Source organism: Astyanax mexicanus, chromosome 7 (genome assembly GCF_023375975.1).
Source record: "Astyanax mexicanus isolate ESR-SI-001 chromosome 7, AstMex3_surface, whole genome shotgun sequence".
Classification (NCBI taxonomy): domain Eukaryota; kingdom Metazoa; phylum Chordata; class Actinopteri; order Characiformes; family Acestrorhamphidae; genus Astyanax; species Astyanax mexicanus.
This window is the reverse complement of record NC_064414.1, coordinates 4,885,589-4,902,254: the sequence shown is the minus strand read 5'-3', so window position 1 is coordinate 4,902,254 and position 16,666 is coordinate 4,885,589. Positions and strand designations below refer to the sequence as shown.

The 16,666-nt window shown below is 49.8% G+C and overlaps 1 protein-coding gene and 79 non-coding genes across 80 annotated transcripts; all 80 read left to right on the top strand.

The window, feature by feature from the left end:
• The first annotated feature begins 141 nt into the window (after window positions 1-141).
• trnag-gcc (transfer RNA glycine (anticodon GCC)) lies at window positions 142-212 on the top strand. Its single transcript has one exon. It is a non-coding gene; the product is annotated as a tRNA-Gly (tRNA).
• Window positions 213-306: 94 nt separating this feature from the next.
• On the top strand, window positions 307-377 carry trnag-gcc (transfer RNA glycine (anticodon GCC)). The gene has a single exon. It is a non-coding gene; the product is annotated as a tRNA-Gly (tRNA).
• Window positions 378-553: 176 nt separating this feature from the next.
• trnag-gcc (transfer RNA glycine (anticodon GCC)) lies at window positions 554-624 on the top strand. The gene has a single exon. It is a non-coding gene; the product is annotated as a tRNA-Gly (tRNA).
• Window positions 625-718: 94 nt separating this feature from the next.
• On the top strand, window positions 719-789 carry trnag-gcc (transfer RNA glycine (anticodon GCC)). Its single transcript has one exon. It is a non-coding gene; the product is annotated as a tRNA-Gly (tRNA).
• Window positions 790-883: 94 nt separating this feature from the next.
• trnas-gcu (transfer RNA serine (anticodon GCU)) lies at window positions 884-954 on the top strand. Its single transcript has one exon. It is a non-coding gene; the product is annotated as a tRNA-Ser (tRNA).
• Window positions 955-1,048: 94 nt separating this feature from the next.
• Window positions 1,049-1,119, top strand: trnag-gcc (transfer RNA glycine (anticodon GCC)). The gene has a single exon. It is a non-coding gene; the product is annotated as a tRNA-Gly (tRNA).
• Window positions 1,120-1,213: 94 nt separating this feature from the next.
• On the top strand, window positions 1,214-1,284 carry trnag-gcc (transfer RNA glycine (anticodon GCC)). Its single transcript has one exon. It is a non-coding gene; the product is annotated as a tRNA-Gly (tRNA).
• A 175-nt stretch (window positions 1,285-1,459) lies between these two features.
• trnag-gcc (transfer RNA glycine (anticodon GCC)) lies at window positions 1,460-1,530 on the top strand. Its single transcript has one exon. It is a non-coding gene; the product is annotated as a tRNA-Gly (tRNA).
• Window positions 1,531-1,625: 95 nt separating this feature from the next.
• On the top strand, window positions 1,626-1,696 carry trnag-gcc (transfer RNA glycine (anticodon GCC)). Its single transcript has one exon. It is a non-coding gene; the product is annotated as a tRNA-Gly (tRNA).
• A 94-nt stretch (window positions 1,697-1,790) lies between these two features.
• On the top strand, window positions 1,791-1,861 carry trnag-gcc (transfer RNA glycine (anticodon GCC)). The gene has a single exon. It is a non-coding gene; the product is annotated as a tRNA-Gly (tRNA).
• A 175-nt stretch (window positions 1,862-2,036) lies between these two features.
• On the top strand, window positions 2,037-2,107 carry trnag-gcc (transfer RNA glycine (anticodon GCC)). The gene has a single exon. It is a non-coding gene; the product is annotated as a tRNA-Gly (tRNA).
• A 94-nt stretch (window positions 2,108-2,201) lies between these two features.
• On the top strand, window positions 2,202-2,272 carry trnag-gcc (transfer RNA glycine (anticodon GCC)). Its single transcript has one exon. It is a non-coding gene; the product is annotated as a tRNA-Gly (tRNA).
• Window positions 2,273-2,366: 94 nt separating this feature from the next.
• Window positions 2,367-2,437, top strand: trnag-gcc (transfer RNA glycine (anticodon GCC)). The gene has a single exon. It is a non-coding gene; the product is annotated as a tRNA-Gly (tRNA).
• A 94-nt stretch (window positions 2,438-2,531) lies between these two features.
• trnag-gcc (transfer RNA glycine (anticodon GCC)) lies at window positions 2,532-2,602 on the top strand. Its single transcript has one exon. It is a non-coding gene; the product is annotated as a tRNA-Gly (tRNA).
• Window positions 2,603-2,696: 94 nt separating this feature from the next.
• trnag-gcc (transfer RNA glycine (anticodon GCC)) lies at window positions 2,697-2,767 on the top strand. The gene has a single exon. It is a non-coding gene; the product is annotated as a tRNA-Gly (tRNA).
• A 258-nt stretch (window positions 2,768-3,025) lies between these two features.
• On the top strand, window positions 3,026-3,096 carry trnag-gcc (transfer RNA glycine (anticodon GCC)). The gene has a single exon. It is a non-coding gene; the product is annotated as a tRNA-Gly (tRNA).
• Window positions 3,097-3,190: 94 nt separating this feature from the next.
• trnag-gcc (transfer RNA glycine (anticodon GCC)) lies at window positions 3,191-3,261 on the top strand. Its single transcript has one exon. It is a non-coding gene; the product is annotated as a tRNA-Gly (tRNA).
• Window positions 3,262-3,355: 94 nt separating this feature from the next.
• trnag-gcc (transfer RNA glycine (anticodon GCC)) lies at window positions 3,356-3,426 on the top strand. The gene has a single exon. It is a non-coding gene; the product is annotated as a tRNA-Gly (tRNA).
• A 94-nt stretch (window positions 3,427-3,520) lies between these two features.
• On the top strand, window positions 3,521-3,591 carry trnag-gcc (transfer RNA glycine (anticodon GCC)). The gene has a single exon. It is a non-coding gene; the product is annotated as a tRNA-Gly (tRNA).
• Window positions 3,592-3,849: 258 nt separating this feature from the next.
• On the top strand, window positions 3,850-3,920 carry trnag-gcc (transfer RNA glycine (anticodon GCC)). Its single transcript has one exon. It is a non-coding gene; the product is annotated as a tRNA-Gly (tRNA).
• Window positions 3,921-4,014: 94 nt separating this feature from the next.
• On the top strand, window positions 4,015-4,085 carry trnag-gcc (transfer RNA glycine (anticodon GCC)). Its single transcript has one exon. It is a non-coding gene; the product is annotated as a tRNA-Gly (tRNA).
• A 94-nt stretch (window positions 4,086-4,179) lies between these two features.
• Window positions 4,180-4,250, top strand: trnag-gcc (transfer RNA glycine (anticodon GCC)). The gene has a single exon. It is a non-coding gene; the product is annotated as a tRNA-Gly (tRNA).
• A 94-nt stretch (window positions 4,251-4,344) lies between these two features.
• Window positions 4,345-4,415, top strand: trnag-gcc (transfer RNA glycine (anticodon GCC)). Its single transcript has one exon. It is a non-coding gene; the product is annotated as a tRNA-Gly (tRNA).
• A 94-nt stretch (window positions 4,416-4,509) lies between these two features.
• Window positions 4,510-4,580, top strand: trnag-gcc (transfer RNA glycine (anticodon GCC)). The gene has a single exon. It is a non-coding gene; the product is annotated as a tRNA-Gly (tRNA).
• Window positions 4,581-4,674: 94 nt separating this feature from the next.
• On the top strand, window positions 4,675-4,745 carry trnag-gcc (transfer RNA glycine (anticodon GCC)). Its single transcript has one exon. It is a non-coding gene; the product is annotated as a tRNA-Gly (tRNA).
• A 94-nt stretch (window positions 4,746-4,839) lies between these two features.
• On the top strand, window positions 4,840-4,910 carry trnag-gcc (transfer RNA glycine (anticodon GCC)). Its single transcript has one exon. It is a non-coding gene; the product is annotated as a tRNA-Gly (tRNA).
• Window positions 4,911-5,004: 94 nt separating this feature from the next.
• trnag-gcc (transfer RNA glycine (anticodon GCC)) lies at window positions 5,005-5,075 on the top strand. Its single transcript has one exon. It is a non-coding gene; the product is annotated as a tRNA-Gly (tRNA).
• Window positions 5,076-5,169: 94 nt separating this feature from the next.
• Window positions 5,170-5,240, top strand: trnag-gcc (transfer RNA glycine (anticodon GCC)). The gene has a single exon. It is a non-coding gene; the product is annotated as a tRNA-Gly (tRNA).
• A 94-nt stretch (window positions 5,241-5,334) lies between these two features.
• On the top strand, window positions 5,335-5,405 carry trnag-gcc (transfer RNA glycine (anticodon GCC)). Its single transcript has one exon. It is a non-coding gene; the product is annotated as a tRNA-Gly (tRNA).
• Window positions 5,406-5,499: 94 nt separating this feature from the next.
• trnag-gcc (transfer RNA glycine (anticodon GCC)) lies at window positions 5,500-5,570 on the top strand. Its single transcript has one exon. It is a non-coding gene; the product is annotated as a tRNA-Gly (tRNA).
• A 94-nt stretch (window positions 5,571-5,664) lies between these two features.
• Window positions 5,665-5,735, top strand: trnag-gcc (transfer RNA glycine (anticodon GCC)). The gene has a single exon. It is a non-coding gene; the product is annotated as a tRNA-Gly (tRNA).
• A 94-nt stretch (window positions 5,736-5,829) lies between these two features.
• On the top strand, window positions 5,830-5,900 carry trnag-gcc (transfer RNA glycine (anticodon GCC)). Its single transcript has one exon. It is a non-coding gene; the product is annotated as a tRNA-Gly (tRNA).
• Window positions 5,901-5,994: 94 nt separating this feature from the next.
• On the top strand, window positions 5,995-6,065 carry trnag-gcc (transfer RNA glycine (anticodon GCC)). Its single transcript has one exon. It is a non-coding gene; the product is annotated as a tRNA-Gly (tRNA).
• A 94-nt stretch (window positions 6,066-6,159) lies between these two features.
• On the top strand, window positions 6,160-6,230 carry trnag-gcc (transfer RNA glycine (anticodon GCC)). Its single transcript has one exon. It is a non-coding gene; the product is annotated as a tRNA-Gly (tRNA).
• Window positions 6,231-6,324: 94 nt separating this feature from the next.
• On the top strand, window positions 6,325-6,395 carry trnag-gcc (transfer RNA glycine (anticodon GCC)). Its single transcript has one exon. It is a non-coding gene; the product is annotated as a tRNA-Gly (tRNA).
• A 337-nt stretch (window positions 6,396-6,732) lies between these two features.
• On the top strand, window positions 6,733-6,803 carry trnag-gcc (transfer RNA glycine (anticodon GCC)). Its single transcript has one exon. It is a non-coding gene; the product is annotated as a tRNA-Gly (tRNA).
• A 94-nt stretch (window positions 6,804-6,897) lies between these two features.
• On the top strand, window positions 6,898-6,968 carry trnag-gcc (transfer RNA glycine (anticodon GCC)). The gene has a single exon. It is a non-coding gene; the product is annotated as a tRNA-Gly (tRNA).
• A 94-nt stretch (window positions 6,969-7,062) lies between these two features.
• Window positions 7,063-7,133, top strand: trnag-gcc (transfer RNA glycine (anticodon GCC)). The gene has a single exon. It is a non-coding gene; the product is annotated as a tRNA-Gly (tRNA).
• Window positions 7,134-7,227: 94 nt separating this feature from the next.
• Window positions 7,228-7,298, top strand: trnag-gcc (transfer RNA glycine (anticodon GCC)). Its single transcript has one exon. It is a non-coding gene; the product is annotated as a tRNA-Gly (tRNA).
• A 94-nt stretch (window positions 7,299-7,392) lies between these two features.
• Window positions 7,393-7,463, top strand: trnag-gcc (transfer RNA glycine (anticodon GCC)). The gene has a single exon. It is a non-coding gene; the product is annotated as a tRNA-Gly (tRNA).
• A 94-nt stretch (window positions 7,464-7,557) lies between these two features.
• trnag-gcc (transfer RNA glycine (anticodon GCC)) lies at window positions 7,558-7,628 on the top strand. Its single transcript has one exon. It is a non-coding gene; the product is annotated as a tRNA-Gly (tRNA).
• Window positions 7,629-7,722: 94 nt separating this feature from the next.
• Window positions 7,723-7,793, top strand: trnag-gcc (transfer RNA glycine (anticodon GCC)). Its single transcript has one exon. It is a non-coding gene; the product is annotated as a tRNA-Gly (tRNA).
• Window positions 7,794-7,968: 175 nt separating this feature from the next.
• trnag-gcc (transfer RNA glycine (anticodon GCC)) lies at window positions 7,969-8,039 on the top strand. The gene has a single exon. It is a non-coding gene; the product is annotated as a tRNA-Gly (tRNA).
• A 94-nt stretch (window positions 8,040-8,133) lies between these two features.
• Window positions 8,134-8,204, top strand: trnag-gcc (transfer RNA glycine (anticodon GCC)). Its single transcript has one exon. It is a non-coding gene; the product is annotated as a tRNA-Gly (tRNA).
• A 94-nt stretch (window positions 8,205-8,298) lies between these two features.
• Window positions 8,299-8,369, top strand: trnag-gcc (transfer RNA glycine (anticodon GCC)). Its single transcript has one exon. It is a non-coding gene; the product is annotated as a tRNA-Gly (tRNA).
• Window positions 8,370-8,544: 175 nt separating this feature from the next.
• Window positions 8,545-8,615, top strand: trnag-gcc (transfer RNA glycine (anticodon GCC)). The gene has a single exon. It is a non-coding gene; the product is annotated as a tRNA-Gly (tRNA).
• A 94-nt stretch (window positions 8,616-8,709) lies between these two features.
• trnag-gcc (transfer RNA glycine (anticodon GCC)) lies at window positions 8,710-8,780 on the top strand. The gene has a single exon. It is a non-coding gene; the product is annotated as a tRNA-Gly (tRNA).
• Window positions 8,781-8,956: 176 nt separating this feature from the next.
• trnag-gcc (transfer RNA glycine (anticodon GCC)) lies at window positions 8,957-9,027 on the top strand. The gene has a single exon. It is a non-coding gene; the product is annotated as a tRNA-Gly (tRNA).
• A 94-nt stretch (window positions 9,028-9,121) lies between these two features.
• Window positions 9,122-9,192, top strand: trnag-gcc (transfer RNA glycine (anticodon GCC)). The gene has a single exon. It is a non-coding gene; the product is annotated as a tRNA-Gly (tRNA).
• Window positions 9,193-9,286: 94 nt separating this feature from the next.
• trnag-gcc (transfer RNA glycine (anticodon GCC)) lies at window positions 9,287-9,357 on the top strand. The gene has a single exon. It is a non-coding gene; the product is annotated as a tRNA-Gly (tRNA).
• A 94-nt stretch (window positions 9,358-9,451) lies between these two features.
• Window positions 9,452-9,522, top strand: trnag-gcc (transfer RNA glycine (anticodon GCC)). Its single transcript has one exon. It is a non-coding gene; the product is annotated as a tRNA-Gly (tRNA).
• Window positions 9,523-9,616: 94 nt separating this feature from the next.
• Window positions 9,617-9,687, top strand: trnag-gcc (transfer RNA glycine (anticodon GCC)). Its single transcript has one exon. It is a non-coding gene; the product is annotated as a tRNA-Gly (tRNA).
• A 175-nt stretch (window positions 9,688-9,862) lies between these two features.
• trnag-gcc (transfer RNA glycine (anticodon GCC)) lies at window positions 9,863-9,933 on the top strand. Its single transcript has one exon. It is a non-coding gene; the product is annotated as a tRNA-Gly (tRNA).
• A 95-nt stretch (window positions 9,934-10,028) lies between these two features.
• Window positions 10,029-10,099, top strand: trnag-gcc (transfer RNA glycine (anticodon GCC)). The gene has a single exon. It is a non-coding gene; the product is annotated as a tRNA-Gly (tRNA).
• A 94-nt stretch (window positions 10,100-10,193) lies between these two features.
• trnag-gcc (transfer RNA glycine (anticodon GCC)) lies at window positions 10,194-10,264 on the top strand. The gene has a single exon. It is a non-coding gene; the product is annotated as a tRNA-Gly (tRNA).
• Window positions 10,265-10,358: 94 nt separating this feature from the next.
• trnag-gcc (transfer RNA glycine (anticodon GCC)) lies at window positions 10,359-10,429 on the top strand. The gene has a single exon. It is a non-coding gene; the product is annotated as a tRNA-Gly (tRNA).
• Window positions 10,430-10,523: 94 nt separating this feature from the next.
• trnag-gcc (transfer RNA glycine (anticodon GCC)) lies at window positions 10,524-10,594 on the top strand. The gene has a single exon. It is a non-coding gene; the product is annotated as a tRNA-Gly (tRNA).
• Window positions 10,595-10,688: 94 nt separating this feature from the next.
• On the top strand, window positions 10,689-10,759 carry trnag-gcc (transfer RNA glycine (anticodon GCC)). The gene has a single exon. It is a non-coding gene; the product is annotated as a tRNA-Gly (tRNA).
• A 94-nt stretch (window positions 10,760-10,853) lies between these two features.
• Window positions 10,854-10,924, top strand: trnag-gcc (transfer RNA glycine (anticodon GCC)). Its single transcript has one exon. It is a non-coding gene; the product is annotated as a tRNA-Gly (tRNA).
• A 94-nt stretch (window positions 10,925-11,018) lies between these two features.
• trnag-gcc (transfer RNA glycine (anticodon GCC)) lies at window positions 11,019-11,089 on the top strand. The gene has a single exon. It is a non-coding gene; the product is annotated as a tRNA-Gly (tRNA).
• A 94-nt stretch (window positions 11,090-11,183) lies between these two features.
• trnag-gcc (transfer RNA glycine (anticodon GCC)) lies at window positions 11,184-11,254 on the top strand. Its single transcript has one exon. It is a non-coding gene; the product is annotated as a tRNA-Gly (tRNA).
• Window positions 11,255-11,591: 337 nt separating this feature from the next.
• On the top strand, window positions 11,592-11,662 carry trnag-gcc (transfer RNA glycine (anticodon GCC)). The gene has a single exon. It is a non-coding gene; the product is annotated as a tRNA-Gly (tRNA).
• A 94-nt stretch (window positions 11,663-11,756) lies between these two features.
• Window positions 11,757-11,827, top strand: trnag-gcc (transfer RNA glycine (anticodon GCC)). Its single transcript has one exon. It is a non-coding gene; the product is annotated as a tRNA-Gly (tRNA).
• A 94-nt stretch (window positions 11,828-11,921) lies between these two features.
• On the top strand, window positions 11,922-11,992 carry trnag-gcc (transfer RNA glycine (anticodon GCC)). Its single transcript has one exon. It is a non-coding gene; the product is annotated as a tRNA-Gly (tRNA).
• A 94-nt stretch (window positions 11,993-12,086) lies between these two features.
• Window positions 12,087-12,157, top strand: trnag-gcc (transfer RNA glycine (anticodon GCC)). Its single transcript has one exon. It is a non-coding gene; the product is annotated as a tRNA-Gly (tRNA).
• Window positions 12,158-12,251: 94 nt separating this feature from the next.
• trnag-gcc (transfer RNA glycine (anticodon GCC)) lies at window positions 12,252-12,322 on the top strand. Its single transcript has one exon. It is a non-coding gene; the product is annotated as a tRNA-Gly (tRNA).
• A 94-nt stretch (window positions 12,323-12,416) lies between these two features.
• Window positions 12,417-12,487, top strand: trnag-gcc (transfer RNA glycine (anticodon GCC)). The gene has a single exon. It is a non-coding gene; the product is annotated as a tRNA-Gly (tRNA).
• A 258-nt stretch (window positions 12,488-12,745) lies between these two features.
• On the top strand, window positions 12,746-12,816 carry trnag-gcc (transfer RNA glycine (anticodon GCC)). Its single transcript has one exon. It is a non-coding gene; the product is annotated as a tRNA-Gly (tRNA).
• A 94-nt stretch (window positions 12,817-12,910) lies between these two features.
• Window positions 12,911-12,981, top strand: trnag-gcc (transfer RNA glycine (anticodon GCC)). The gene has a single exon. It is a non-coding gene; the product is annotated as a tRNA-Gly (tRNA).
• Window positions 12,982-13,075: 94 nt separating this feature from the next.
• On the top strand, window positions 13,076-13,146 carry trnag-gcc (transfer RNA glycine (anticodon GCC)). Its single transcript has one exon. It is a non-coding gene; the product is annotated as a tRNA-Gly (tRNA).
• Window positions 13,147-13,240: 94 nt separating this feature from the next.
• Window positions 13,241-13,311, top strand: trnag-gcc (transfer RNA glycine (anticodon GCC)). The gene has a single exon. It is a non-coding gene; the product is annotated as a tRNA-Gly (tRNA).
• Window positions 13,312-13,569: 258 nt separating this feature from the next.
• trnag-gcc (transfer RNA glycine (anticodon GCC)) lies at window positions 13,570-13,640 on the top strand. The gene has a single exon. It is a non-coding gene; the product is annotated as a tRNA-Gly (tRNA).
• Window positions 13,641-13,734: 94 nt separating this feature from the next.
• trnag-gcc (transfer RNA glycine (anticodon GCC)) lies at window positions 13,735-13,805 on the top strand. The gene has a single exon. It is a non-coding gene; the product is annotated as a tRNA-Gly (tRNA).
• Window positions 13,806-13,899: 94 nt separating this feature from the next.
• trnag-gcc (transfer RNA glycine (anticodon GCC)) lies at window positions 13,900-13,970 on the top strand. The gene has a single exon. It is a non-coding gene; the product is annotated as a tRNA-Gly (tRNA).
• A 91-nt stretch (window positions 13,971-14,061) lies between these two features.
• trnag-gcc (transfer RNA glycine (anticodon GCC)) lies at window positions 14,062-14,132 on the top strand. Its single transcript has one exon. It is a non-coding gene; the product is annotated as a tRNA-Gly (tRNA).
• Window positions 14,133-14,226: 94 nt separating this feature from the next.
• Window positions 14,227-14,297, top strand: trnag-gcc (transfer RNA glycine (anticodon GCC)). The gene has a single exon. It is a non-coding gene; the product is annotated as a tRNA-Gly (tRNA).
• Window positions 14,298-14,391: 94 nt separating this feature from the next.
• Window positions 14,392-14,462, top strand: trnag-gcc (transfer RNA glycine (anticodon GCC)). Its single transcript has one exon. It is a non-coding gene; the product is annotated as a tRNA-Gly (tRNA).
• A 94-nt stretch (window positions 14,463-14,556) lies between these two features.
• Window positions 14,557-14,627, top strand: trnag-gcc (transfer RNA glycine (anticodon GCC)). The gene has a single exon. It is a non-coding gene; the product is annotated as a tRNA-Gly (tRNA).
• A 94-nt stretch (window positions 14,628-14,721) lies between these two features.
• On the top strand, window positions 14,722-14,792 carry trnag-gcc (transfer RNA glycine (anticodon GCC)). Its single transcript has one exon. It is a non-coding gene; the product is annotated as a tRNA-Gly (tRNA).
• Window positions 14,793-15,670: 878 nt separating this feature from the next.
• On the top strand, window positions 15,671-16,616 carry LOC125802983 (uncharacterized). The gene is made up of 2 exons (XM_049481566.1): window positions 15,671-16,352; window positions 16,501-16,616. The coding sequence occupies exons 1-2, from the start codon at window positions 15,671-15,673 to the stop codon at window positions 16,614-16,616; spliced, it is 798 nt and encodes a 265-aa protein (XP_049337523.1).
• Window positions 16,617-16,666: the final 50 nt, after the last annotated feature.

Below are 16,666 nucleotides of genomic sequence, written 5' to 3'. Positions count from 1 at the left end.
TTCTCGCCTGCCACGCGGAGGGCCGGAGTCGATTCCCGGCCAATGCACAGTATAATTTTTGTTTGTGCCAGTGCACAGGATACATTTCAATTGTGCCATGTACAGTCATTGTTGGATGACATGTGTAAAGGGTGGAAGCAGGCATTGGTGGTTCAGTGGTAGAATTCTCGCCTGCCACGCGGGAGGCCTGGGTTCGATTCCCGGCCAATGCACAGTATAACTTTTGTTTGTGCTGGTGCACAGGATACATTTCAATTGTGCAAGGTACAGTCACAGTTGGATGACATGTGCAAAGGGTGGAAGCAGGCATTGGTGGTTCAGTGGTAGAATTCTCGCCTGCCACGCGGGAGTCCCGGGTTCGATTCCCGGCCAATGCACAGTGTAATTTTTGTTGGTGGTTCAGTGGTAGAATTCTCGCCTGCCACGCGGGAGGCCCGGGTTCGATTCCCGGCCAATGCACAGTATAATTTTTGTTTGTGCTGGTGCACAGGATACATTTCAATTGTGCAAGGTACAGTCACAGTCGGATGACATGTGTAAAGGGTGGAAGCAGGCATTGGTGGTTCAGTGGTAGAATTCTCGCCTGCCACGCGGGAGGCCCGGGTTCGATTCCCGGCCAATGCACAGTATAACTTTTGTTTGTGCTGGTGCACAGGATACATTTCAATTGTGCCAGGTACAGTCACAGTCGGATGACATGTGTAAAGGGTGGAAGCAGGCATTGGTAGTTCAGTGGTAGAATTGTCGCCTGCCACGCGGGAGGCCCGGGTTCGATTCCCGGCCAATGCACAGTATGATTTTTGTTTGCGCTAGTGCACAGGATACATTTCAATTGTGCAAGGTACAGTCACAGTTGGATGACATGTGTAAAGGTTGGAAGCAGGCATTGGTGGTTCAGTGGTAGAATTCTCGCCTGCTACGCGGGAGGCCCGGGTTCGATTCCCGGCCAATGCACAGTATGATTTTTGTTTGCGCTAGTGCACAGGATACATTTCAATTGTGCCATGTACAGTCATTGTTGGATGACATGTGTAAAGGGTGGAAGCAGGCATTGGTGGTTCAGTGGTAGAATTCTCGCCTGCCACGCGGGAGGCCCGGGTTCGATTCCCGGCCAATGCACAGTATAACTTTTGTTTGTGCTGGTGCACAGGATACATTTCAATTGTGCAAGGTACAGTCACAGTTGGATGACATGTGCAAAGGGTGGAAGCAGGCATTGGTGGTTCAGTGGTAGAATTCTCGCCTGCCACGCGGGAGGCCCGGGTTCGATTCCCGGCCAATGCACAGTATAATTTTTGTTGGTGGTTCAGTGGTAGAATTCTCGCCTGCCACGCGGAGGGCCGGAGTCGATTCCCGGCCAATGCACAGTATAATTTTTGTTTGTGCTGGTGCACAGGATACATTTCAATTGTGCAAGGTACAGTCACAGTTGGATGACATGTGCAAAGTTTGGAAGCCGGCATTGGTGGTTCAGTGGTAGAATTCTCGCCTGCCACGCGGGAGGCCCGGGTTCGATTCCCGGCCAATGCACAGTATAATTTTTGTTTGTGCTGGTGCACAGGATACATTTCAAATTGTGCAAGGTACAGTCACAGTTGGATGACATGTGTAAAGGTTGGAAGCAGGCATTGGTGGTTCAGTGGTAGAATTCTCGCCTGCCACGCGGGAGGCCCGGGTTCGATTCCCGGCCAATGCACAGTATAATGTTTGTTTGTGCCAGTGCACAGGATACATTTCAATTGTGCCAGGTACAGTCACAGTCGGATGACATGTGTAAAGGGTGGAAGCAGGCATTGGTGGTTCAGTGGTAGAATTCTCGCCTGCCACGCGGGAGGCCCGGGTTCGATTCCCGGCCAATGCACACTATAACTTTTGTTGGTGATTCAGTGGTAGAATTCTCGCCTGCCACGCGGAGGGCCGGAGTCGATTCCCGGCCAATGCACAGTATAATTTTTGTTTGTGCCAGTGCACAGGATACATTTGCATTGTGCCAGGTACAGTCACAGTTGGATGACATGTGTAAAGTTTGGAAGCAGGCATTGGTGGTTCAGTGGTAGAATTCTCGCCTGCCACGCGGGAGGCCCGGGTTCGATTCCCGGCCAATGCACAGTATAATTTTTGTTTGTGCTGGTGCACAGGATACATTTCAATTGTGCAAGCTACAGTCACAGTTGGATGACATGTGTAAAGGTTGGAAGCAGGCATTGGTGGTTCAGTGGTAGAATTCTCGTCTGCCACGCGGGAGGCCCGGGTTCGATTCCCGGCCTATGCACAGTATAATGTTTGTTTGCGCTAGTGCACAGGATACATTTCAATTGTGCCAGGTACAGTCACAGTTGGATGACATGTGTAAAGGGTGGAAGCAGGCATTGGTGGTTCAGTGGTAGAATTCTTGCCTGCCACGCGGGAGGCCCGGGTTCGATTCCCGGCCTATGCACAGTATAATGTTTGTTTGCGCTAGTGCACAGGATACATTTCAATTGTGCCAGGTACAGTCACAGTTGGATGACATGTGTAAAGGGTGGAAGCAGGCATTGGTGGTTCAGTGGTAGAATTCTCGCCTGCCACGCGGGAGGCCCGGGTTCGATTCCCGGCCAATGCACAGTATAACTTTTGTTTGTGCTGGTGCACAGGATACATTTCAATTGTGCAAGGTACAGTCACAGTTGGATGACATGTGCAAAGGGTGGAAGCAGGCATTGGTGGTTCAGTGGTAGAATTCTTGCCTGCCACGCGGGAGGCCTGGGTTCGATTCCCGGCCAATGCACAGTATAACTTTTGTATGTGCTGGTGCACAGGATACATTTCAATTGTGCCAGGTACAGTCACAGTTGGATGACATGTGTAAAGGTTGGAAGCAGGCATTGGTGGTTCAGTGGTAGAATTCTCGTCTGCCACGCGGAGGGCCGGAGTCGATTCCCGGCCAATGCACAGTATAATTTTTGTTTGTGCCAGTGCACAGGATACATTTGCATTGTGCCAGGTACAGTCACAGTTGGATGACATGTGTAAAGTTTGGAAGCAGGCATTGGTGGTTCAGTGGTAGAATTCTCGCCTGCCACGCGGGAGGCCCGGGTTCGATTCCCGGCCTATGCACAGTATAATGTTTGTTTGCGCTAGTGCACAGGATACATTTCAATTGTGCCAGGTACAGTCACAGTTGGATGACATGTGTAAAGGGTGGAAGCAGGCATTGGTGGTTCAGTGGTAGAATTCTTGCCTGCCACGCGGGAGGCCCGGGTTCGATTCCCGGCCTATGCACAGTATAATGTTTGTTTGCGCTAGTGCACAGGATACATTTCAATTGTGCCAGGTACAGTCACAGTTGGATGACATGTGTAAAGGGTGGAAGCAGGCATTGGTGGTTCAGTGGTAGAATTCTCGCCTGCCACGCGGGAGGCCCGGGTTCGATTCCCGGCCAATGCACAGTATAACTTTTGTTTGTGCTGGTGCACAGGATACATTTCAATTGTGCAAGGTACAGTCACAGTTGGATGACATGTGCAAAGGGTGGAAGCAGGCATTGGTGGTTCAGTGGTAGAATTCTTGCCTGCCACGCGGGAGGCCTGGGTTCGATTCCCGGCCAATGCACAGTATAACTTTTGTATGTGCTGGTGCACAGGATACATTTCAATTGTGCCAGGTACAGTCACAGTTGGATGACATGTGTAAAGGTTGGAAGCAGGCATTGGTGGTTCAGTGGTAGAATTCTCGTCTGCCACGCGGAGGGCCGGAGTCGATTCCCGGCCAATGCACAGTATAATTTTTGTTTGTGCCAGTGCACAGGATACATTTGCATTGTGCCAGGTACAGTCACAGTTGGATGACATGTGTAAAGTTTGGAAGCAGGCATTGGTGGTTCAGTGGTAGAATTCTCGCCTGCCACGCGGGAGGCCCGGGTTCGATTCCCGGCCAATGCACAGTATAATTTTTGTTTGTGCTGGTGCACAGGATACATTTCAATTGTGCAAGCTACAGTCACAGTTGGATGACATGTGTAAAGGTTGGAAGCAGGCATTGGTGGTTCAGTGGTAGAATTCTCGTCTGCCATGCGGGAGGCCCGGGTTCGATTCCCGGCCTATGCACAGTATAATGTTTGTTTGCGCTAGTGCACAGGATACATTTCAATTGTGCCAGGTACAGTCACAGTTGGATGACATGTGTAAAGGGTGGAAGCAGGCATTGGTGGTTCAGTGGTAGAATTCTTGCCTGCCACGCGGGAGGCCCGGGTTCGATTCCCGGCCTATGCACAGTATAATGTTTGTTTGCGCTAGTGCACAGGATACATTTCAATTGTGCCAGGTACAGTCACAGTTGGATGACATGTGTAAAGGGTGGAAGCAGGCATTGGTGGTTCAGTGGTAGAATTCTCGCCTGCCACGCGGGAGGCCCGGGTTCGATTCCCGGCCAATGCACAGTATAACTTTTGTTTGTGCTGGTGCACAGGATACATTTCAATTGTGCAAGGTACAGTCACAGTTGGATGACATGTGCAAAGGGTGGAAGCAGGCATTGGTGGTTCAGTGGTAGAATTCTTGCCTGCCACGCGGGAGGCCTGGGTTCGATTCCCGGCCAATGCACAGTATAACTTTTGTATGTGCTGGTGCACAGGATACATTTCAATTGTGCCAGGTACAGTCACAGTTGGATGACATGTGTAAAGGTTGGAAGCAGGCATTGGTGGTTCAGTGGTAGAATTCTCGTCTGCCACACGGGAGGCCCGGGTTCGATTCCCGGCCAATGCACAGTATAATGTTTGTTTGCGCTAGTGCACAGGATACATTTCAATTGTGCCAGGTACAGTCACAGTTGGATGACATGTGTAAAGGGTGGAAGCAGGCATTGGTGGTTCAGTGGTAGAATTCTCGCCTGCCACGCGGGAGGCCCGGGTTCGATTCCCGGCCAATGCACAGTATAATGTTTGTTTGTGCCAGTGCACAGGATACATTTCAATTGTGCCAGGTACAGTCACAGTCGGATGACATGTGTAAAGGGTGGAAGCAGGCATTGGTGGTTCAGTGGTAGAATTCTCGCCTGCCACGCGGGAGGCCCGGGTTCGATTCCCGGCCAATGCACAGTATAACTTTTGTTTGTGCTGGTGCACAGGATACATTTCAATTGTGCAAGGTACAGTCACAGTTGGATGACATGTGCAAAGGGTGGAAGCAGGCATTGGTGGTTCAGTGGTAGAATTCTCGCCTGCCACGCGGGAGGCCCGGGTTCGATTCCCGGCCAATGCACAGTATAACTTTTGTTTGTGCTGGTGCACAGGATACATTTCAATTGTGCAAGGTACAGTCACAGTTGGATGACATGTGTAAAGGTTGGAAGCAGGCATTGGTGGTTCAGTGGTAGAATTCTCGTCTGCCACACGGGAGGCCCGGGTTCGATTCCCGGCCAATGCACAGTATAATGTTTGTTTGCGCTAGTGCACAGGATACATTTCAATTGTGCCAGGTACAGTCACAGTTGGATGACATGTGTAAAGGGTGGAAGCAGGCATTGGTGGTTCAGTGGTAGAATTCTCGCCTACCACGCGGGAGGCCCGGGTTCGATTCCCGGCCAATGCACAGTATAACTTTTGTTTGTGCTGGTGCACAGGATACATTTCAATTGTGCAAGCTACAGTCACAGTTGGATGACATGTGCAAAGGGTGGAAGCAGGTATTGGTGGTTCAGTGGTAGAATTATCGCCTGCCATGCGGGAGGCCCGGGTTCGATTCCCGGCCAATGCACAGTATAATTTTTGTTTGTGCTAGTGCACAGGATACATTTCAATTGTGCCAGGTACAGTCACAGTTGGATTACATGTGTAAAGGGTGGAAGCAGGCATTGGTGGTACAGTGGTAGAATTCTCGCCTGCCACGCGGGAGGCCCGGGTTCGATTCCCGGCCAATGCACAGTATAATTTTTGTTTGTGCTGGTGCACAGGATACATTTCAATTGTGCAAGGTACAGTCACAGTTGGATGACATGTGTAAAGGTTGGAAGCAGGCATTGGTGGTTCAGTGGTAGAATTCTCGCCTGCCACGCGGGAGGCCCGGGTTTGATTCCCGGCCAATGCACAGTATAATGTTTGTTTGTGCCAGTGCACAGGATACATTTCAATTGTGCCAGGTACAGTCACAGTCGGATGACATGTGTAAAGGGTGGAAGCAGGCATTGGTGGTTCAGTGGTAGAATTCTCGCCTGCCACGCGGGAGGCCCGGGTTCGATTCCCGGCCAATGCACAGTATAACTTTTGTTTGTGCTGGTGCACAGGATACATTTCAATTGTGCAAGGTACAGTCACAGTTGGATGACATGTGCAAAGGGTGGAAGCAGGCATTGGTGGTTCAGTGGTAGAATTCTCGCCTGCCACGCGGGAGGCCCGGGTTCGATTCCCGGCCAATGCACAGTATAATTTTTGTTGGTGGTTCAGTGGTAGAATTCTCGCCTGCCACGCGGAGGGCCGGAGTCGATTCCCGGCCAATGCACAGTATAATTTTTGTTTGTGCCAGTGCACAGGATACATTTGCATTGTGCCAGGTACAGTCACAGTTGGATGACATGTGTAAAGTTTTGAAGCAGGCATTGGTGGTTCAGTGGTAGAATTCTCGCCTGCCACGCGGGAGGCCGGAGTCGATTCCCGGCCAATGCACAGTATAATTTTTGTTTGTGCCAGTGCACAGGATACGTTTGCATTGTGCCAGGTACAGTCACAGTTGGATGACGTGTAAAGTTTGGAAGCCGGCATTGGTGGTTCAGTGGTAGAATTCTCGCCTGCCACGCGGGAGGCCCGGGTTCGATTCCCGGCCAATGCACAGTATAATTTTTGTTTGTGCTAGTGCACAGGATACATTTCAATTGTGCCAGGTACAGTCACAGTTGGATGACATGTGTAAAGGGTGGAAGCAGGCATTGGTGGTTCAGTGGTAGAATTCTCGCCTGCCACGCGGGAGGCCCGGGTTCGATTCCCGGCCAATGCACAGTATAATTTTTGTTTGTGCTGGTGCACAGGATACATTTCAATTGTGCAAGGTACAGTCACAGTCGGATGACATGTGTAAAGGGTGGAAGCAGGCATTGGTGGTTCAGTGGTAGAATTCTCGCCTGCCACGCGGGAGGCCCGGGTTCGATTCCCGGCCAATGCACAGTATAACTTTTGTTTGTGCTGGTGCACAGGATACATTTCAATTGTGCCAGGTACAGTCACAGTCGGATGACATGTGTAAAGGGTGGAAGCAGGCATTGGTAGTTCAGTGGTAGAATTCTCGCCTGCCACGCGGGAGGCCCGGGTTCGATTCCCGGCCAATGCACAGTATGATTTTTGTTTGCGCTAGTGCACAGGATACATTTCAATTGTGCAAGGTACAGTCACAGTTGGATGACATGTGTAAAGGTTGGAAGCAGGCATTGGTGGTTCAGTGGTAGAATTCTCGCCTGCCACGCGGGAGGCCCGGGTTCGATTCCCGGCCAATGCACAGTATGATTTTTGTTTGCGCTAGTGCACAGGATACATTTCAATTGTGCCATGTACAGTCATTGTTGGATGACATGTGTAAAGGGTGGAAGCAGGCATTGGTGGTTCAGTGGTAGAATTCTCGCCTGCCACGCGGGAGGCCCGGGTTCGATTCCCGGCCAATGCACAGTATAACTTTTGTTTGTGCTGGTGCACAGGATACATTTCAATTGTGCAAGGTACAGTCACAGTTGGATGACATGTGCAAAGGGTGGAAGCAGGCATTGGTGGTTCAGTGGTAGAATTCTCGCCTGCCACGCGGGAGGCCCGGGTTCGATTCCCGGCCAATGCACAGTATAATTTTTGTTGGTGGTTCAGTGGTAGAATTCTCGCCTGCCACGCGGAGGGCCGGAGTCGATTCCCGGCCAATGCACAGTATAATTTTTGTTTGTGCTGGTGCACAGGATACATTTCAATTGTGCAAGGTACAGTCACAGTTGGATGACATGTGCAAAGTTTGGAAGCCGGCATTGGTGGTTCAGTGGTAGAATTCTCGCCTGCCACGCGGGAGGCCCGGGTTCGATTCCCGGCCAATGCACAGTATAATTTTTGTTTGTGCTGGTGCACAGGATACATTTCAATTGTGCAAGGTACAGTCACAGTTGGATGACATGTGTAAAGGTTAGAAGCAGGCATTGGTGGTTCAGTGGTAGAATTCTCGCCTGCCACGCGGGAGGCCCGGGTTCGATTCCCGGCCAATGCACAGTATAATGTTTGTTTGTGCCAGTGCACAGGATGCATTTCAATTGTGCCAGGTACAGTCACAGTCGGATGACATGTGTAAAGGGTGGAAGCAGGCATTGGTGGTTCAGTGGTAGAATTCTCGCCTGCCACGCGGGAGGCCCGGGTTCGATTCCCGGCCAATGCACACTATAACTTTTGTTGGTGATTCAGTGGTAGAATTCTCGCCTGCCACGCGGAGGGCCGGAGTCGATTCCCGGCCAATGCACAGTATAATTTTTGTTTGTGCCAGTGCACAGGATACATTTCAATTGTGCCATGTACAGTCATTGTTGGATGACATGTGTAAAGGGTGGAAGCAGGCATTGGTGGTTCAGTGGTAGAATTCTCGCCTGCCACGCGGGAGGCCCGGGTTCGATTCCCGGCCAATGCACAGTATAACTTTTGTTTGTGCTGGTGCACAGGATACATTTCAATTGTGCAAGGTACAGTCACAGTTGGATGACATGTGCAAAGGGTGGAAGCAGGCATTGGTGGTTCAGTGGTAGAATTCTCGCCTGCCACGCGGGAGTCCCGGGTTCGATTCCCGGCCAATGCACAGTGTAATTTTTGTTGGTGGTTCAGTGGTAGAATTCTCGCCTGCCACGCGGGAGGCCCGGGTTCGATTCCCGGCCAATGCACAGTATAATTTTTGTTTGTGCTGGTGCACAGGATACATTTCAATTGTGCAAGGTACAGTCACAGTCGGATGACATGTGTAAAGGGTGGAAGCAGGCATTGGTGGTTCAGTGGTAGAATTCTCGCCTGCCACGCGGGAGGCCCGGGTTCGATTCCCGGCCAATGCACAGTATAACTTTTGTTTGTGCTGGTGCACAGGATACATTTCAATTGTGCCAGGTACAGTCACAGTCGGATGACATGTGTAAAGGGTGGAAGCAGGCATTGGTAGTTCAGTGGTAGAATTGTCGCCTGCCACGCGGGAGGCCCGGGTTCGATTCCCGGCCAATGCACAGTATGATTTTTGTTTGCGCTAGTGCACAGGATACATTTCAATTGTGCAAGGTACAGTCACAGTTGGATGACATGTGTAAAGGTTGGAAGCAGGCATTGGTGGTTCAGTGGTAGAATTCTCGCCTGCCACGCGGGAGGCCCGGGTTCGATTCCCGGCCAATGCACAGTATGATTTTTGTTTGCGCTAGTGCACAGGATACATTTCAATTGTGCCATGTACAGTCATTGTTGGATGACATGTGTAAAGGGTGGAAGCAGGCATTGGTGGTTCAGTGGTAGAATTCTCGCCTGCCACGCGGGAGGCCCGGGTTCGATTCCCGGCCAATGCACAGTATAACTTTTGTTTGTGCTGGTGCACAGGATACATTTCAATTGTGCAAGGTACAGTCACAGTTGGATGACATGTGCAAAGGGTGGAAGCAGGCATTGGTGGTTCAGTGGTAGAATTCTCGCCTGCCACGCGGGAGGCCCGGGTTCGATTCCCGGCCAATGCACAGTATAATTTTTGTTGGTGGTTCAGTGGTAGAATTCTCGCCTGCCACGCGGAGGGCCGGAGTCGATTCCCGGCCAATGCACAGTATAATTTTTGTTTGTGCTGGTGCACAGGATACATTTCAATTGTGCAAGGTACAGTCACAGTTGGATGACATGTGCAAAGTTTGGAAGCCGGCATTGGTGGTTCAGTGGTAGAATTCTCGCCTGCCACGCGGGAGGCCCGGGTTCGATTCCCGGCCAATGCACAGTATAATTTTTGTTTGTGCTGGTGCACAGGATACATTTCAAATTGTGCAAGGTACAGTCACAGTTGGATGACATGTGTAAAGGTTGGAAGCAGGCATTGGTGGTTCAGTGGTAGAATTCTCGCCTGCCACGCGGGAGGCCCGGGTTCGATTCCCGGCCAATGCACAGTATAATTTTTGTTTGTGCTGGTGCACAGGATACATTTCAATTGTGCAAGCTACAGTCACAGTTGGATGACATGTGTAAAGGTTGGAAGCAGGCATTGGTGGTTCAGTGGTAGAATTCTCGTCTGCCACGCGGGAGGCCCGGGTTCGATTCCCGGCCTATGCACAGTATAATGTTTGTTTGCGCTAGTGCACAGGATACATTTCAATTGTGCCAGGTACAGTCACAGTTGGATGACATGTGTAAAGGGTGGAAGCAGGCATTGGTGGTTCAGTGGTAGAATTCTTGCCTGCCACGCGGGAGGCCCGGGTTCGATTCCCGGCCTATGCACAGTATAATGTTTGTTTGCGCTAGTGCACAGGATACATTTCAATTGTGCCAGGTACAGTCACAGTTGGATGACATGTGTAAAGGGTGGAAGCAGGCATTGGTGGTTCAGTGGTAGAATTCTCGCCTGCCACGCGGGAGGCCCGGGTTCGATTCCCGGCCAATGCACAGTATAACTTTTGTTTGTGCTGGTGCACAGGATACATTTCAATTGTGCAAGGTACAGTCACAGTTGGATGACATGTGTAAAGGGTGGAAGCAGGCATTGGTGGTTCAGTGGTAGAATTCTTGCCTGCCACGCGGGAGGCCCGGGTTCGATTCCCGGCCAATGCACAGTATAATGTTTGTTTGCGCTAGTGCACAGGATACATTTCAATTGTGCCAGGTACAGTCACAGTTGGATGACATGTGTAAAGGGTGGAAGCAGGCATTGGTGGTTCAGTGGTAGAATTCTCGCCTGCCACGCGGGAGGCCCGGGTTCGATTCCCGGCCAATGCACAGTATAACTTTTGTTTGTGCTGGTGCACAGGATACATTTCAATTGTGCAAGGTACAGTCACAGTTGGATGACATGTGTAAAGGCTGGAAGCAGGCATTGGTGTTTCAGTGGTAGAATTCTCGCCTGCCACGCGGGAGGCCCGGGTTCGATTCCCGGCCAATGCACAGTATAACTTTTGTTTGTGCTGGTGCACAGGATACATTTCAATTGTGCAAGGTACAGTCACAGTTGGATGACATGTGCAAAGGGTGGAAGCAGGCATTGGTGGTTCAGTGGTAGAATTCTCGCCTGCCACGCGGGAGGCCCGGGTTCGATTCCCGGCCAATGCACAGTATAATTTTTGTTGGTGGTTCAGTGGTAGAATTCTCGCCTGCCACGCGGAGGGCCGGAGTCGATTCCCGGCCAATGCACAGTATAATTTTTGTTTGTGCCAGTGCACAGGATACATTTGCATTGTGCCAGGTACAGTCACAGTTGGATGACATGTGTAAAGTTTTGAAGCAGGCATTGGTGGTTCAGTGGTAGAATTCTCGACTGCCACGCGGGAGGCCGGAGTCGATTCCCGGCCAATGCACAGTATAATTTTTGTTTGTGCCAGTGCACTGGATACGTTTGCATTGTGCCAGGTACAGTCACAGTTGGATGACGTGTAAAGTTTGGAAGCCGGCATTGGTGGTTCAGTGGTAGAATTCTCGCCTGCCACGCGGGAGGCCCGGGTTCGATTCCCGGCCAATGCACAGTATAATTTTTGTTTGTGCTAGTGCACAGGATACATTTCAATTGTGCCAGGTACAGTCACAGTTGGATGACATGTGTAAAGGGTGGAAGCAGGCATTGGTGGTTCAGTGGTAGAATTCTCGCCTGCCACGCGGGAGGCCCGGGTTCGATTCCCGGCCAATGCACAGTATAATTTTTGTTTGTGCTGGTGCACAGGATACATTTCAATTGTGCAAGGTACAGTCACAGTTGGATGACATGTGTAAAGGTTGGAAGCAGGCATTGGTGGTTCAGTGGTAGAATTCTCGCCTGCCACGCGGGAGGCCCGGGTTCGATTCCCGGCCAATGCACAGTATAATGTTTGTTTGTGCCAGTGCACAGGATACATTTCAATTGTGCCATGTACAGTCATTGTTGGATGACATGTGTAAAGGGTGGAAGCAGGCATTGGTGGTTCAGTGGTAGAATTCTCGCCTGCCACGCGGGAGGCCTGGGTTCGATTCCCGGCCAATGCACAGTATAACTTTTGTTTGTGCTGGTGCACAGGATACATTTCAATTGTGCAAGGTACAGTCACAGTTGGATGACATGTGCAAAGGGTGGAAGCAGGCATTGGTGGTTCAGTGGTAGAATTCTCGCCTGCCACGCGGGAGGCCCGGGTTCGATTCCCGGCCAATGCACAGTATAACTTTTGTTTGTGCTGGTGCACAGGATACATTTCAATTGTGCAAGCTACAGTCACAGTTGGATGACATGTGCAAAGGGTGGAAGCAGGCATTGGTGGTTCAGTGGTAGAATTCTCGCCTGCCACGCGGGAGGCCCGGGTTCGATTCCCGGCCAATGCACAGTATAATTTTTGTTTGTGCTGGTGCACAGGATACATTTCAATTGTGCCAGGTACAGTCACAGTTGGATGACATGTGCAAAGGGCGGAAGCAGGCATTGGTGGTTCAGTGGTAGAATTCTCGCCTGCCACGCGGAGGGCCGGAGTCGATTCCCGGCCAATGCACAGTATAATTTTTGTTTGTGCTGGTGCACAGGATACATTTCAATTGTGCAAGGTACAGTCACAGTTGGATGACATGTGTAAAGGTTGGAAGCAGGCATTGGTGGTTCAGTGGTAGAATTCTCACCTGCCACGCGGGAGGCCCGGGTTCGATTCCCGGCCAATGCACAGTATAATTTTTGTTTGTGCTGGTGCACAGGATACATTTCAATTGTGCAAGGTACAGTCACAGTTGGATGACATGTGTAAAGGTTGGAAGCAGGCATTGGTGGTTCAGTGGTAGAATTCTCGCCTGCCACGCGGGAGGCCCGGGTTCGATTCCCGGCCAATGCACAGTATAATTTTTGTTTGTGCTGGTGCACAGGATACATTTCAACTGTGCCAGGTACAGTCACAGTCGGATGACATGTGTAAAGGGTGGAAGCAGGCATTGGTGGTTCAGTGGTAGAATTCTCGCCTGCCACGCGGGAGGCCCGGGTTCGATTCCCGGCAAATGCACAGTAGAATTTTAGTTTGTGCCAGTGCACAGGATACATTTGCATTGTGCCAGGTACAGTCACAGTTGGATGACATGTGTAAAGGGTGGAAGCAGGCATTGGTGGTTCAGTGGTAGAATTCTCGCCTGCCACGCGGGAGGCCCGGGTTCGATTCCTGGCCAATGCACAGTATGATTTTTGTTTGCGCTAGTGCACAGGATACATTTCAATTGTGCCAGGTACAGTCACAGTTGGATGACATGTGTAAAGGGTGGAAGCAGGCATTGGTGGTTCAGGGGTAGAATTCTCGCCTGCAACGCGGAGGGCTGGAGTCGATTCCCGGCCAATGCACAGTATAATTTTTGTTTGTGCCAGTGCACAGGATACATTTGCATTGTGCCAGGTACAGTCACAGTTGGATGACATGTGTAAAGTTTGGAAGCAGGCATTGGTGGTTCAGTGGTAGAATTCTCGCCTGCCACGCGGGAGGCCCGGGTTAGATTCCCGCCCAATGCACAGTATAATTTTTGTTTGTGCTGGTGCACAGGATACATTTCAATTGTGCAAGGTACAGTCACAGTTGGATGACATGTGCAAAGGGTGGAAGCAGGCATTGGTGGTTCAGTGGTAGAATTCTCGCCTGCCACGCGGGAGGCCCGGGTTCGATTCCCGGCCAATGCACAATACAATTTTTGTTTGTTCCAGTGCACAGGATACATTTCAATTGTGCCAGGTACAGTCACAGTTGGATGACATGTGTAAAGTTTGGAAGCAGGCATTGGTGGTTCAGTGGTAGAATTCTCACCTGCCACGCGGGAGACCCGGGTTCGATTCCCGGCCAATGCACAGTATATTTGTTTGTGCTAGTGCACAGGATACATTTGGATTGTGCCAGGTACAGTCACAGTTGGATGACATGTGTAAAGGTTGGAAGCAGGCATTGGTGGTTCAGTGGTAGAATTCTCGCCTGCCACGCGGGAGGCCCGGGTTCGATTCACGGACAATGCACAGTATAATATTTGTTTGTGCTAGTGCACAGGATACATTTGGATTGTGGCAGGTACAGTCACAGTTGGATGACATGTGTAAAGGTTGGAAGCAGGCATTGGTGGTTCAGTGGTAGAATTCTCGCCTGCCACGCGGGAGGCCCGGGTTCGATTCCCGGCCAATGCACAGTATAATTTTTGTTTGCGCTAGTGCACAGGATACATTTCAATTGTGCCAGGTACAGTCACAGTTGGATGACATGTGTAAAGGGTGGAAGCAGGCATTGGTGGTTCAGTGGTAGAATTCTCGCCTGCCACGCGGGAGGCCTGGGTTCGATTCCCGGCCAATGCACAGTATAACTTTTGTTTGTGCTGGTGCACAGGATACATTTCAATTGTGCAAGGTACAGTCACAGTTGGATGACATGTGTAAAGGTTGGAAGCAGGCATTGGTGGTTCAGTGGTAGAATTCTCGCCTGCCACGCGGGAGGCCCGGGTTCGATTCCCGGCCAATGCACAGTATAATTTTTGTTTGTGCCGGTGCACAGGATACATTTCAATTGTGCCAGGTACAGTCACAGTTGGATTACATGTGTAAAGAACGGAAGCAGGCATTGGTGGTTCAGTGGTAGAATTCTCGCCTGCCACGCGGGAGGCCCGGGTTCGATTCCCGGCCAATGCACAGTATAATTTTTGTTTGTGCTAGTGCACAGGATACATTTCAATTGTGCCAGGTACAGTCACAGTTGGATGACATGTGTAAAGGGTGGAAGCAGGCATTGGTGGTTCAGTGGTAGAATTCTCGCCTGCCACGCGGGAGGTAAAACAACTTAATGCACTTTCCTGTTATATGATGACCCTGACCCGCACGATCGTGCACGCAGTGGTGGATGAAAAATAAAATTTGTTTGTAAAAACAATTATTTAGAAACAAGACACATGCTGTCTAGAACTGCATACACGTATGTGACGCACAGTCCTACCTGTCCCAGCTGATCTGCATCTGGGCTGATTGAGCAGCCAGCTGGAACAGGTATAAAAACGCAACCTCAGTTCACACTTGTGACACTTTGCTAGTGATTGGAGGGCTGAGGCAAAAGGGACCACTAAAAAGACTTTAAAGAACACGACTAGAGCCCCGTTTGGACCGCGGTATGTTTATTTGAGTTCTGTTGGGTGTGGTGAAGGGTTTAAAGCCAAATAAAGGTACGTTTTGAGTTGATTTACTCCTCGTGTCTGTGTTCTCTCTGTGCTTCCTACTATACTATACTGTGTTCTCTGATGCTTTGATGTGATGGTCAGTCACTGTTTGTATTAACCTCATCCCCACAGATTCCATCTGTCATCCAAAATGGAAATATTTCAGTAAAGATACTCAAATAAACTACTTGATTATAGTAACACAATACATTTACTTTTTTACTTTCCACTACTAATTACGTGGTTACCAAATGTGATTTGAAAAAATCCCTGTAAAATCAGTATTTGTCACAAGTATCATCTTACAATATTTTCTTGAAATAAACTTAAAATTGTGTTTTTATTTATGGTAGGTGGTAGATGCAAAAGAAAGTGGTGTTCTTCCGGGGGAAACCCCATGTTGTGTTACACAAGGGACCACTTGAATTTCTCCTCCAGGAGCCGTCCAAAGAAGCCAAACACATTAAGGGCAACCCCACTCTGCAGGACAAGACTGCATCCATGAGGGAGGACCTTGTGCGGGAGAAAGCTCTGGCTGTGGTCCGTCAGAGAGGAGGGGATGCGTCAGACAGGAACGAGGTGCTGGGACAATACATCCTGCAGTTTGGGAAATATAAGGGCAAGTCTTTTCAGTGGCTTTTGGAGAATGATGTAGGGTACACTATGTACCTCATCAAGAACCTCCAGAAGGAAGAGGCTTTAGGGCTTTCTGTGACTGAGGGGCATAGCAAGGACAGCCTACAGTCATTTGTCCATTATGCTCTCAGTTTTAAAGAGATCCAGTCTGTTCTTCGCTATGAGGCCAGTGGAGTGGCAGTCACTGCGGTCTCATCAGAAGATGACCAGCTGGTTGGCTTTGGATCTCGAGCTAAGAGCACCTGGAAGGAGATTTGGGAAAGCAGAGCTGATGGATACTCAGACTTTGTCCTTAGGAAGAGCTGTGTTGTAGGTACACGTATGTACAAACTTCAGCAGTACCTGAGGAAGAGGCAGCAATCGGCTTCTGTTGACCACGCCACAGGGACACCTGCTGAACCCCTGGGTACATTATTTTATTCATATTTTTATTCACTTACTTTGTGAATGCAATACAGTGTTCTTTATTCTCATATATATATATATATATATATATATATATATATATATATATATATATATATTGTACACTCTCATTCTTGTCTGCACCACAGTGATGGAGGAGGATGAAGAGCTGGAGAAGGCAATGTTGAGCATTTTCCCCTCTAAGCTACAAATGGAGAGCTGTAAGCACACAGCTACTACACTGAGACAATGTCAGAGTTCATGAGTATATATTTAGTGTCTGATGTCTCCCCTATTTATTTTTCTGTGTCTGTG